Source organism: Nicotiana tabacum, chromosome 19 (assembly GCF_000715075.1).
Source record: "Nicotiana tabacum cultivar K326 chromosome 19, ASM71507v2, whole genome shotgun sequence".
In the NCBI taxonomy this organism is placed as follows: Eukaryota; Viridiplantae; Streptophyta; class Magnoliopsida; order Solanales; family Solanaceae; genus Nicotiana; species Nicotiana tabacum.
In genome coordinates, this window is record NC_134098.1 from 3,901,269 (window position 1) to 3,914,106 (window position 12,838).

The 12,838-nt window shown below is 36.3% G+C and overlaps 1 protein-coding gene across 1 annotated transcript; it reads left to right on the plus strand.

The window, feature by feature from the left end:
- The first annotated feature begins 7,387 nt into the window (after positions 1–7,387).
- On the plus strand, positions 7,388–8,408 carry LOC107800812 (kirola-like). The gene is made up of 2 exons (XM_016624058.2): positions 7,388–7,603; positions 8,143–8,408. Exons 1-2 carry the CDS (start codon positions 7,417–7,419, stop codon positions 8,397–8,399), a joined length of 444 nt encoding a protein of 147 aa, XP_016479544.2. The 5' UTR covers positions 7,388–7,416; the 3' UTR covers positions 8,400–8,408.
- The last annotated feature ends 4,430 nt before the right edge of the window (positions 8,409–12,838 follow it).

Below are 12,838 nucleotides of genomic sequence, written 5' to 3' on the forward strand. Positions count from 1 at the left end.
CCTTGCCTCTACCTGCTTGGCCTCTACCTCTAGGACGAACCCTATCCGCCTGCTCTCCGCCTCTCGGCGGCTGGACGGCTGGTGCTCTAATCATGGGCTGCTTACCCTGCTGCACTGCCTTGCCCCGAAGCCTGGGGCAGAACCTCCGCACATGACTGAGATCCCCGCACTCAAAATAACCTCTCGGTGCGATGGACTGCTGACCTGAAGCCTGACCCTGATGGCCTGAATTCCCACTGGAAGAACCCTGAATAGCTGGTAAGCGGTAAGAACTCTCTAGTATGGCACTAAAATAGGGTCGCACTCAAGCACCCCGAGGAGGCGGCAGTGTTGGATATGTGGGCCTGCTAGGCTGAGCTCTCCCAAACTAACCTCTGCCCCAGATGGAGCATCACTGAATCCTCCAGAATAATGAAACCACTTGTCTGGCGGCATCTGCTCTCGGCCCGCTGACTATAACCCTCAAACCTCTGAGCTATCTCCACAACTAGCTGGTAAGAAGTCTCCATCTCAACCTCTCGGGCCATAGTGGCCTGAATACCTTAGTACAACCCAGCAACAAACCTGTGCACTCTCTCCGCCTCAGTAGGAAGTATTATAAGTGCATGGCGAGACAACTCAAAGAATCTCGCCTTATAATCAGTCACTAACATCTGACCCTGTTGGAACTGCTCAAACTAAAACGGCAACTCTTCCCTCTGAGAGAGTGGAATATACATATCCAGAAAGGTACGTGTGAACTGGTCCCAAGTCAAGGGAGGAGAACCTGCTGGTCTGCCAAGAAGATAATACTGCCACATCTACGGTCCATGCCCTCCAGCTGGAAAGTAATAATATCCACCTCGTGGGTCTCTAATATCCTTATGTTGTGCAGTCTGTCCCTGCACCGATCAATGAAGTCCTGGGGATCCTCATGTCACTCACCTCCGAATACAGAAGGGTGTAGCCTAGTCCATCTCTCCAATAGCTTCTACGGCTCGCCGGTCGCAGCTGGTCTGGGCTCAAGCATGGCTGTTGCCACTGGCTGGGCTCCCACGGGTAGTGCGCTCGGGGTCTGATACACGATAGTCGCATGCCTAGGAGATTGAGCTGTAGAGGTCTGTGCACCCCCTCCCGCCTGTGATGTGGCTAGGTTCGTTGGAAATAAACCAGCCTGAGTCATAGTGTCCATGAACTGTAGCATACAGCCCATGACCTCCTGAAATCTCGGTGCTGACATAAAATCTACCGGGGCTGGCTCTGCTGCAGGCACCTCACCCTTCTCCTCAATAATAGGATCCTCTATGGGATCTGTTGGTTGCATAGCTGGAGAAACTCTGGGACATCCTCGTCCCCTACCTCAGGCTGGTGCCCTCCCCCGAACTCTGCCTCGGCCTCTAACAACAGGGGGAGTAGCTCCTCCCGGGTCCGGAACATCCGATATGCGCGTTCTCACCATCTGTGAGAGACTAAGAGAAAGATATTTAGTATAACATCAATTTCACGATATGAGATGAAGAAAGAGTATTTTCCTAAAACCCTATAGCCTCTCGAAGATAAATACGGACGTGTCTGCACTGATCCGCAAGACTCTATTAGGCATGCTCATAACTTGTGAGGCCTACGTAAACCTAGTGCTTTGATACCATATTGTCACGACCCAATTTCTCCTATAGGTCGTGATGGCGCCCAACGTTACCGCTAGGCAAGCCAACGGTGAACTAACCATGTGATCTTTTATTTTAGGAATTTGAAATAGTTGATTTTTAATTATTCAATAAACAAGAAGTGAAAAGTTAATAAAATGAGAAAGTAAACAATTTTAAAAGCAAATGGGATGAAGTAATTACTCAAAAATCAACAGGTGTCTACTAGCAAAATCCCCAAGACCTGGTGTCACAAATGTATGAGCTACTAGTAGAATATACAAAAAATACTACACTACTGTCTAAAGTGAAATAGACAGAAAGTAAAAGCAAAAGGAAGACTTCGGGTGTTGCAGAACGGGCTCGGAAGGCAGCTCAACGCAAAGTCTCGTGGAATCAAGGATGTGTGCCAGACTGATAACCAGATGCACCTGCCTCAGATCATGTACGATTAGCACAGAAGTGTAGCGTGAGTACATAAACAACATTTACCCAGTAAGTATATAGTCTAACCTCGAAGAAATAGTGGCGAAAGTTCAACTTCGACACTTACTATGGGTTAACAATAAAATACCGAAATTATTATTAAGCATGGGCTACATAAATGAAACGAAAAAACATAATAACAGGAATTAAATAAACAATTCTTGCACTAATAGTAAATCCCAAACTAATTTCCATCATTTAACAAGTTAACCTCTCAATCCAATAAAACAATATCAAGTATAATTCGGCTCCAAGTATTAACACGCACGAATTATGCTGAGGTCGTACGGCCGATCCAAAATATAAACATATATATTGTGCACTGACGAGTGTCGAACAGCATGAACCATAGATGCATCTATTCTACTGCCAAGGCGTTCGGCCCGCTCCTCAAGAAGAGAAAATACTTTATAAACACCTGATTCAAAGATTATTAAGAGGCTAATATTCAAAGAAGCACCAATTCTTATTAACGGTCAAGTAACCCATCTAAAACTCAAGTAGATAAAATTCGACCTTTTACAATTCCTTTATCAAGTTCCAATATGATTTAAGCACTTAAATTAACAAGTAGGGTGCAAACATCGCAAGTATAATATGATTTGGGTCCTAAACTACCCGTACATAAGCATAATTAGTAGCTACGCACGGACTCTCGTCACCTCGTGCGTACGTATCCCCCCCTCCCCACACACACACACACACATAGAAATAATATTAATTCAATTCACCTATGGGATTAATTCTCTCTTATAAGGTTAGAAAAGAGACTTACCTCGTCTCAAAGCTTACTTTCCGGTCCACAATTATGCTTTAACCCCTCAACTCGGTGTCAAACGACTCGAAACTAGTCAAATATTATATAAAATAGTCAGTACATGTTCAACAGTTTATATCCTAACTATTATTCCCAACCCTAATTGAAAAATTCCTAAAATTCACCCCTGGAAATTTTTGAAGAAAGTTGTTACCCATAACCCCACGCACTCTAATATATAATTTTCACTAAATTCCATAATCATTTTCGTGGTTAAATCCCATTTTTATCAAAAACCTAGGTTTTCATCTAAACCCATGATTTCACCAATTTTACATGTTAAATCTACCCATAATCTATGTATTTAACTCACATTGTATAGAAATTACTTACCTCAAAGTGTTAGGTGAAAAGCTCTCTCTAAGAGCTCCAAATATCGCCCAACAAATGAAATAAATGAGCTTAAAATGCCTAAGTCCCGAATTAAATGAAGTGATCTGCCTTCTGCGATTTCCGCACCTGCGGTGCCTCTAACGCATTTGCGGTACCGTACCTGCGGTGCTAGGTCCGCTTCTGCAGAGTTCCTCAAGCCCAGCGAGGGCTGCTTCTGCGGATGGGATTTCCTCTTCTGCGGTCCCAACCCACGCATCTGCAGGCTCGCACATCTAGCCCAAAGCTCGCAGGTGCGGGCATACTAAAACTGGTGCACCAGCAGCCCTTTTTGAGTCTTAACTCATTCGCGCATTGAATCAACTTAGGAACTACAAGTTCTTTAAACTTATTCCGAACGCGCTGAAATATACTTAAACTACTCTGAATGACACCAAATTTTACGTGCAAGCATTCCCAGGCTCGGGATCCCAATTGGACCTCGATAACACCAAAACCTGCTCCAAACCAAATTTAAAAAACTTTAAAACTTTCAAATAGACAACTTTCACTATTAGGCGCTGAAACGCTTCCGGGTCATCTAAAACCAGATCCGAACATATGCCTAAGTCCGAAATCATCATACGAACCTATTGGAATGGTAAAATCCCGATTCCGAGGTTGTTTACTCAAAACGTTGATCAGAGTCAAACTTAGCCCTTTTTCCAACCTTAAGGAACCAAGTGTTCTGATTTTAACCCGAACCCTTCCAAATCCCGAGCTAACGATCCCCGCAAGTCATAAAACAATAAAAGCACATATGGGGATTCTTATTTAGGGAAACGAGATTCTAGAAAGTAAAATGACCGATCGGATCGTTACAGTAACAAGACTTCTAGGAATGATGGATCTCACTGTTGGAGGAGCAGAGTGCTCGGCCTTGTTCTTGTTCTTTGAAGAACTGGTACGTTTTGAGGAATTAGCCATTGTACGGGAAGAAGGAAAAGGTTTTTGCTTGAAGAGAATTATGGAAAAGATGAAGAGCATGATGGAAATCGAATAAGGGAAGCTTGGAAAATTATGGAGTATAAGGGAGAAAGTTGATGTGTATAAGCAAAAGTTTTGGCGGCTAAATTCATGGCCATGATTACCTCGATAATCGGCAAAAGCTATACTGAATCGTGGGATAACGCGTATTCGGGGCATTAAATTCGGAGAGACGTGCGTGTAATCAACCTTCAGAAGCCTTCAGAGGGAGTTATAGTAATTCCCGCCAAAAGAATGTTTCTACCAACTTTCTGGTAATACAAAGTTATGTCACCGGAAAGCACTGGGACTATCTGTATAGGGTAAAATATGCTATGCCACGTGGCCGTCCAAAAAAAAGGACACGTGGAACCTATGATTGGGGGGGGGGATGTCCATGACCGAAGGCAACTGTTCTGTCTGTCATCGGGAAGAATAACGCTCATAAGGATGTAATAAACACTCATCGCCTGGTAGCATTTAACAGGGAATATTTCATGGCATTAAGTATGATTGCCCGTTACAGGAAATTTATGATTTATGTTTACCGTTATATCTTCATCAATGACCCTCATAATTGACGTTAAAAAGGGGCACGATCCTAGGACCTCCTTCCCTAGACGTAGCTACAAATAGTGAGCTCAGCTATCATTGTAAAGGACATAAATTTTTTGACAAACTTATACTATACTCTATCGAAAGCTTAATACAATTTTATCCTCTTGCTTTTCTATTTCGTTATTGTTGTGTCCAGAACCACTGTGTTTCTGCTATTTCGTCTCCGTCGCAAGGCTAAGTATTGCATATTTCTTCAATTATCTTATTATTTCAGGATCAAATTAATTCACTTGTCTAGAAACCACGTATAAATTCAACTGTACCGTTTTACGGGTAAACATGTTTAAATACGTAAGAAAATTTTTGTAAAGATTTGGAGTTGACACTAAGGAAAGATTTAAATTATGGAAGAGCACAAGCATTCTTTTACAGGAACTCGAATTTGCCTTTGACTTGGACAGTATTATGTTTAAAGATTTAATAATTGCTTTAAGATTTAGAAACTCTTATTCTGGACTCCCTTTTCTGGTATTTTTAGTTTGACAATATTAATAGTTAGATATTTTTGGTGCAATTGCTGAAGTCTTAGCCTTCAATTCTAACTCCTTTATTGCTTCCTACTTTTGCTTTTGTTTTTTCATCTCTTTTTATGTTCTTAACTCGATATTATCTAACCCTTATGCTTTCTTTTCCTTCATCTCTTCCAATTTTAGGTTGCAGGGTCTAGGTTTTAGAAGCTTAATTTCGGATCCTTCAAAGCTAATAGTACAGAGTATATGTAGGTAAATGATTATCTTCTTATGTTCCTCTCGATGTGTTTTAGCGATTATGAGCCTATTTTTTAATTTATTTACAAAGTATCTTGCTCTTCGTTCTTACACACACAAACACATAATTTATAAGTAAATAAAGACAAATAATAATTGGTTTGTTGGATTTATCTCACGCAGTAAATATAATATATATAAAAAAGGCAGTCTGGTGCACTAAGTTCCTGCTATGCGCGGGGTCCCGGGAAGGCCCGGACCACGCTATGCGCGGGGTCCGGGGAAGGTCCGAACCACAAGGGTCTATATAGTACGCAGTCTTACCATGCCTTTCTGCAAGAGGTTGTTTTCACGGCTTGAACTCGTGACCTCCTGGTCACATGGCAAGAACTTTACCAGTTACTCAGTAAATATGTGATCTTTAATGTGTGGAATTATGACTCTCGATCATCTAGAACTCTCGAATATTTCTTGCTTAAACAAATCATTAAGGAGGAGAAAAATAAAAATTAATCAAGCTTTCAATCGAGCTAGGCTACCTATTTAGAATAAGTAATCTTTTTTAGATAGTTGTACAGTATATTTCAAAATTCATTGAATTTCATGATTTTCGAGCCATATTCTGATGTGAGCTTTTTTACAATCATTCATTATGAGTTAGCAAGATAAGATTAATATTCATCATAAATTTTTCTAAGTTTTATTTTTCTAATTCAAATATATTATATTTTTAATGTGGGATACACGCGCATATAAGACTAGTTACATAAAATGAGACGAAAGAAGTAATAAATTTTAAAGTCGACATTCTAAACGAAGAGCGGAAGAGGATCCTTATTGATAGAGAGATGAAGAAAGCAGGGGTTTTAATTATTTGACTTTCTTGGCAAAATTTAAAAACAAAGATTTAATTATTTGACTTTCTTGTACAAAAATGTGCAGTAAGACATTAGGGTTTAACATAATTACAAATAACATTTTAAAAGATGGAATTAAGACTCGTGCTGATGTCAAGTCGATCCTATATACTTACGGCGGGGAAACTATAATCTCATTAGACTAAGACCCTAATAGGTGGACAAGCGTCGTGTATTGCACATATGACCAGGATGAATTATATGAGTTGGTTTGCTCAATGTGAATAGGATACTAGGTGCAGATTGAATTTGAGATGTGACATTCACATTTTCTTTTGATTGCCCTATGCCCAAACTTCTCAACTTATAGAGAAAGAAGTTTCTTAATTTAAAGTGCAAAAAAAGAAACTTGGAAAAACTGATGAAAAGTTAACAAAGCCATTTCTGATTATATTTTGTAAATCCTTAAAGGACATTATTTTGTGGCTGAAATATGATTCATTTACAATCCTGTCTCACACAATAGGCATATGGCCTTATAGATATTTTAAGGGAAAGGAAATTAATTAAACAAATAGATATGACACTCGAAATTGGTCAAGAAAGTCAAATAATTAAAAACCTTGCTTTTAAATTAGCCAAGAAAGTAAAATAATTAATATCCTTGATTTCTTCATCTCGCTATCAATAAAGATCAACTTCGGCTCTTCGTTTGCCAACAAAATAGTCTCCTTAACTAGGGGCAGAGCTAGAGGATGCATGGACTATTTTGCCGAGAAATTATACTATATATACAAGGTCAAAAATATATAATTAGTAATCAATTCAACCTGGACACGCCACTGAAATTCAAAGGGGGTCCACGACTTAAAATTTTACAGCTAACTAAAACCTATATAAAGACTACAAGTTCTGAATACTTTCTCACCACTTTCTTTTCACAACTATTGCTATTCCGAAGAGAAGAAAATATGGGTGTGAAGGGCAAGTTGATTGCTTCATTAGAGGTGAAGAGTGGAGGACACTCTGTTCAGGATATTTTTCACGTTAATACCCATCATATACCCAACATAAGCCCTAGTAAGATCAACCATTTTGAGATTCATGAAGGTCAAATTATAAAGGTTGGTTCGATCGTTAGCTGGAAATACAACGAGGGTAACACACATTTCTCCTCTCTCTTTATATGCATCATTTTTTTATATTTAGGTGTATTTGATTTTGATGATGTTTGATTACCATAAATATATTCTGAGTAAGACATTTTGCATTAAAAAAAAAAGAAGAAAAATAGCTTCTTTAGGCAGAAGTCATTTCCCTTAGGGCAAAATATTACAACTATTTTAACTTTTAACTTTTTTCTACTTGCTCCAATTAACCTTTAGACGTTACTATTAGGATTTAGCACTCAAAATTTTATCAAATTAAATGACCTATAAATTTTTAATATTATTATTATTATTATCTTTAATGTATGCTTTCCGTAATATATCTTTCACTCACCAATCAAATATTAGAAAATATTTTCCAAATATTGTGCAGAACAAAACTTTTTTCATGAAAAATTGCTTCAGTCATACCAAACACATTATAATCAAATCTATAATTTTTTCGTGAATGTTTATATCTTTTATGAGGAATTGCACTATTGAACTAGGAGTAACATCTCTTGTATTTTTGAATTTTAATGATTATAGATGGAAAAGAAAAGATTGTTAAGGAAGTGATTGAAGCCTTCGATCATCAGAAGAAATCAATCACTTGGAAAGTGATCGAAGGAGATTTGTTAGAGTTGTATAATTACTTCACTATTATCACATCCAGTGAAGATCAGTGGACTACATGGACATTAGTGTACGAGAAGAAAACTGAAGGCACCCCTGAGCCCCTCGCTTTCATGGGTGTAGTCCTTGATTTGACCAAAGATATAGATGCCCACCTTCTCAAGAAATAAAAGATCTATATATATGTGTGTGCGCTCGTATGTGTGATGAATATTTGGCAAGATTGGCTAGTGCTAGCCACCGTGTGAAATAAATAATGTCGTGTTTGGAGTTATGAATGTATTTTCAGTGGTCAGCTATGTAAGATATAATGAATTTTCCAAGTTTAATATTTTACCTGTAAGATTTAAACTGTGGAAGAGCACAAGCATTCTTTTACAGGAACTCGTATTTCTCTTTGACTTGGACATTATTATGTTTAAAGATTTCATAATTGCTTTAAGACTTAGAAACTCTTATTCTGGACTCCCTTTTCTGGCATTTTTAGTTTGACAATATTAATAGTTAGATATTTTTGGTACAATTGCTGAAGTCTTAGCCATTAATTCAAACTCCTTTATTGCTTCCTACTTTTGCTTCTGTTTTTTCATCTCTTTTTACGTTCTTAACTCGATATTGTCTAATTTTGGATCCTTCAAAGCTAATAGTACAAAGTATATTTAGGTAAATGATTATCTTCTTATGTTTCTCTCAATGTGTTTTACTCTTATGAGCCTATTTTTTTTATTTGTTTACAAAGTGTCTTGCCCTTCGTTATTACACACGCAAACACATAATCTATATATATAATTGAGGGACATAGGAGAAGTGATGTGGCCAGAGGCGGATCTAGGATTTAATGGTTACGGGTGCCACTCAGGGGCGAATGCACATTTATCGAAGCAGTGTCAGGCGACACCGCTTCGTGAATTCTTTTGCTAAATATATGTATTAATACTGCGAGGAAGCGGATAAGTAGGAAAAAATGACATCACTTGACATATGTTGTCTCTTGGTATATTGGTTATGTGCTCGATTTTGCTCTAAGAGGTCAGGTTCAAACCTCAACTAGCATCTCTTTTTTACTTTTTGCAAATATTTGAGACAATCTATGCGGTTAAAAATTGTAAATAAAGTAGAATTTAATTCAGGACTTTTCTGACTTAAGACTCAACAAAATCAATAGACTAAAGTTATTTCTTGTCTAGAAGTATGATAATTAAAGTTATTATTCCCGTTCTTTTATAAATTTTGACATCGCTTATAAGAAATCGGTGAATGTCCCTGGTGCCACTGCTTTTAATGCAAACCGGCGATAGTGAAAAGATTGAACTTGGGTGTACATTAAGTCGGTTCGATCCATTTTTGATTAATTCGGTTTGATTCCGTCCATTTTGAATTAATTCAATTCAATTTAAAAGATTGTTTTATGCATAAATGAATATGTGATCACAAAATCGAATAAGTTCTATCCAATTCGCTCTAATTCTCTAGGTTCAAATTTGATTAATATGATTAAAAAATATAAAGAAAAATAAAATTTTAAATTAGGAAATACATCACTTCAATCTACGTACAGCTCGATTAATATTATATCTTTGATGCATCACTCTAGTTTACAACAACAACCTAGTATAATCCCACTAGAGGGGTCTAAGGTAGTGTGTACGCAGACCTTACCATCACTCTAGTTTCTAAAATTAATAAAATAACATTAGATGGATAAAAAGAGAAAATGATTAAAATCACATTCAAATAAAATGAAGATCTAGAAAAAGAAAAAGGAAGCAAATATACAATTTAAATAAATAATAAAAAGGAGATTGTACAAAATAGAGTAAATAACAGAGGTGAAGAAATTAAAAGAATTTAAAAGAAGCATAAAAGAAAGAAGATAACAGCAAAACAACTAGGACTTCAACAGGGTCTCGATTTTGGGTATTTCAGGTGGAATTTCAATGCTTTAACCATGGCACCTACATTCATTTTGTTACTTAGGGTGCCACTCTTTATATATGTTCAATAATGTGAGGAAAATACTAGTACATATGTACGATTTTACTCGAGCGATCGGGTGGCGTACCACCCCCAAGCCCCTACATAGATCCGCCCCTGGATGTGGCACTCTCCTATGCAGGATTTCAATTTATCTTTTTTTCCCCATTTTTAAACCTTTTTTTATTATTTGCCTCTAATCCAACCCAACAAATAAGTCTCGAGAAAAACCGTTACCTGGAAGCCCAAAAGCCAAAGTTTCTAGCGTTTCATTAACGGGTATTTTGCAAAGCCGAAAAGTCTCTTACGGTTTGATTAAACTGCTGCTCTAAGAACAATATTAGAGTATTGTCTTCCGCACAAGATCTCTCCACTTTTATTTTATTTTTCTTCCTTCCATCGCTTTGATTGTCTTTTTCCTTATTTCTACCTTTAATTCTTATTGTTCTTTCAAGGCACTTGACGAAATATTTCTAACGTTTTTATCAGGAATTGGCATTATTCTTGAAATACACTTTTTGCTCTCCTTAAGCCTAACCAATATCAAAAGTTTTTCTTTCTTATTTTATGTGTTTCATTTTTCTCCAATTTCTTAGAACTCATACAGAAAGGGACATATTGCCATTTAGAAAAAACCATGAAGAGGTGACGGATTCATAAGTTTATGTTTATGCATATTTTACTAATGTTTTTCTATCACTGAAATTTTCCATTTGTCTTCTTTTTGTTATCTTTTTTTATTTTTTTGCCACCATTTCTCTTCTAGATGTTCTTTTTTTTCCTCTGCAATATTGTTTCTTCTTTTTCCCCTTTAACGTTCAATATTTATTACATTTTATCTTATAATTATTAGGTGTAATGTTGCGTGATATGTTTCTGATTTCTAACTATTTTTTCTAATTAATCTGTTTGTTCTTTTCATGTTCTTACTTGTAGCTTTATATTTTAGATATTAACTTCCGAAGTTTAGCATTTTAACCTCTTGAAATAGTAAATGAAATGTTAGGTGCTGATTTTGAATTAAAGCACAGTGCCTGGGACGGATAAAGGTTCCATGTTCAATATTTTTCAGTCAAGAGTCCATTATCGTTGTTTTTTCCTGAAACCAATTTTCCATTATGGCTAGAAGGTCTCTAAGTATAAAAGTTACATTATATTCAAACTTTTCTCTCTGAAACCCCTACACATTATTAATGTAAGTTATTATACATTCTTTCCACATTTTTTCGACCCCCATTAAAAAATAAAACTCTGGGGTCAATATGATCAGATTTCGAGTTTGGCGGCATATTTCAAGACCACTGGTAGGTATGCTTTTGCCATCACTTTCTCATAAAACATTTAAAGCTACATTATTCTGAATTTGAAAATATTACAAGCATGATCAGTACCTAATTTTCATCTTAACGGTTGAGACAATTCTATGTCATTTTAGCCATTCTTAAGAGATTTGCGTAGTATGGTATTTACCAAATAAAAAAGAAATAGGTATATTTAACTGGGAGACCATCTGTTGGTGCTTATCCTTAAGATAATTTTGCCCCTAAATAATGGGTTCGCTTATGTATGTGTCCAATTGATTTCTAATCTTTTCCTTGACAACGTTTCACTGTCGTGGCAGGCTGAACGTTCTTCCTTTTTGTGAACTTTGTAGTAAGTGATTTCTATTAATCGATACAAAAATAAATGCGATAGAGCTTATTCATCACAAGAATGTGTTTTACATTTATGTCTTGCATGATAAAATTGCAGATCTTGGCAACACGAAATAAAAAGGGAGGCTTCAGCAAGTATGATACCAATAGAAGGTCCCTGAGAATTTGGAAATCTAACACAAATATTGATTAGATGGGCTACTTCAAAGTTCGTATTTAACCTGGAAATGTTTCTCATACTTCTTTTTAATTAAAAGATGTTAGAGGAAGCATAAAAAGTGCTTAAATCATGAAATGATGTTTGATTTGTAAAGATAAATTCTCTTTTATAAAAAATATGATCCTAAAATTCAGCTATTATATATTTTTTATCTTTTCATGATTGCGCAAAGCGCATGCAAATACACTAGTTTATATATAAATAAAGACTAAGAGTAATTGGTTTGTTGGATTTATCTCACACAGTAAATATGTGATCTTTAGAGCCTGTTTGGAAAGCCACCTTGAAAATGAATTTGAGTGTAATTGGGTGTAATTACACAGTTTGTCATATTTGTTTGGCCAAGTAATTACTTGATTAGCATTGAGTTAGGTGTAATTTGGGGAGGGGGGAAGGGGGGGTGTAATTACACTCTCCAATTCTCAAGGGGGAGGTGAGAATTGGTGGTAATTATACTGTGTAATTGGAAGGTTGCTTTTTAGTTTCTTTCCTTTTTATTTTTATTTGTAATTTATTTTCTTTATAACTTTTTATTTCTATTATTTTTAATTTTTAATTTTATTTTTACTTTTTAATTTCTTTTAAAATTTTAAAATATATTTTTCTTTGTACATTATTTATCTTTTATTTCTCTATCTTTACTTCTTGTGATTCCATGAAATTTTTTATTTATTTTATTATTTTATTTTTTGAAACTGCGCCTCCTAATATTAGAAATAATGAGTCATTAACAATCTTGGCATCTAATAAGTGATGTAAT

Bases quoted from the DNA above. Each gene is read 5' to 3' on its own strand.
- LOC107800812 (XM_016624058.2), top strand. From the start codon at position 7,417: ATGGGTGTGAAGGGCAAGTTGATTGCTTCATTAGAGGTGAAGAGTGGA. The intron at 7,604-8,142 runs GTAACACACATT...TAATGATTATAG, and splicing joins TAGCTGGAAATACAACGAGG to ATGGAAAAGAAAAGATTGTT.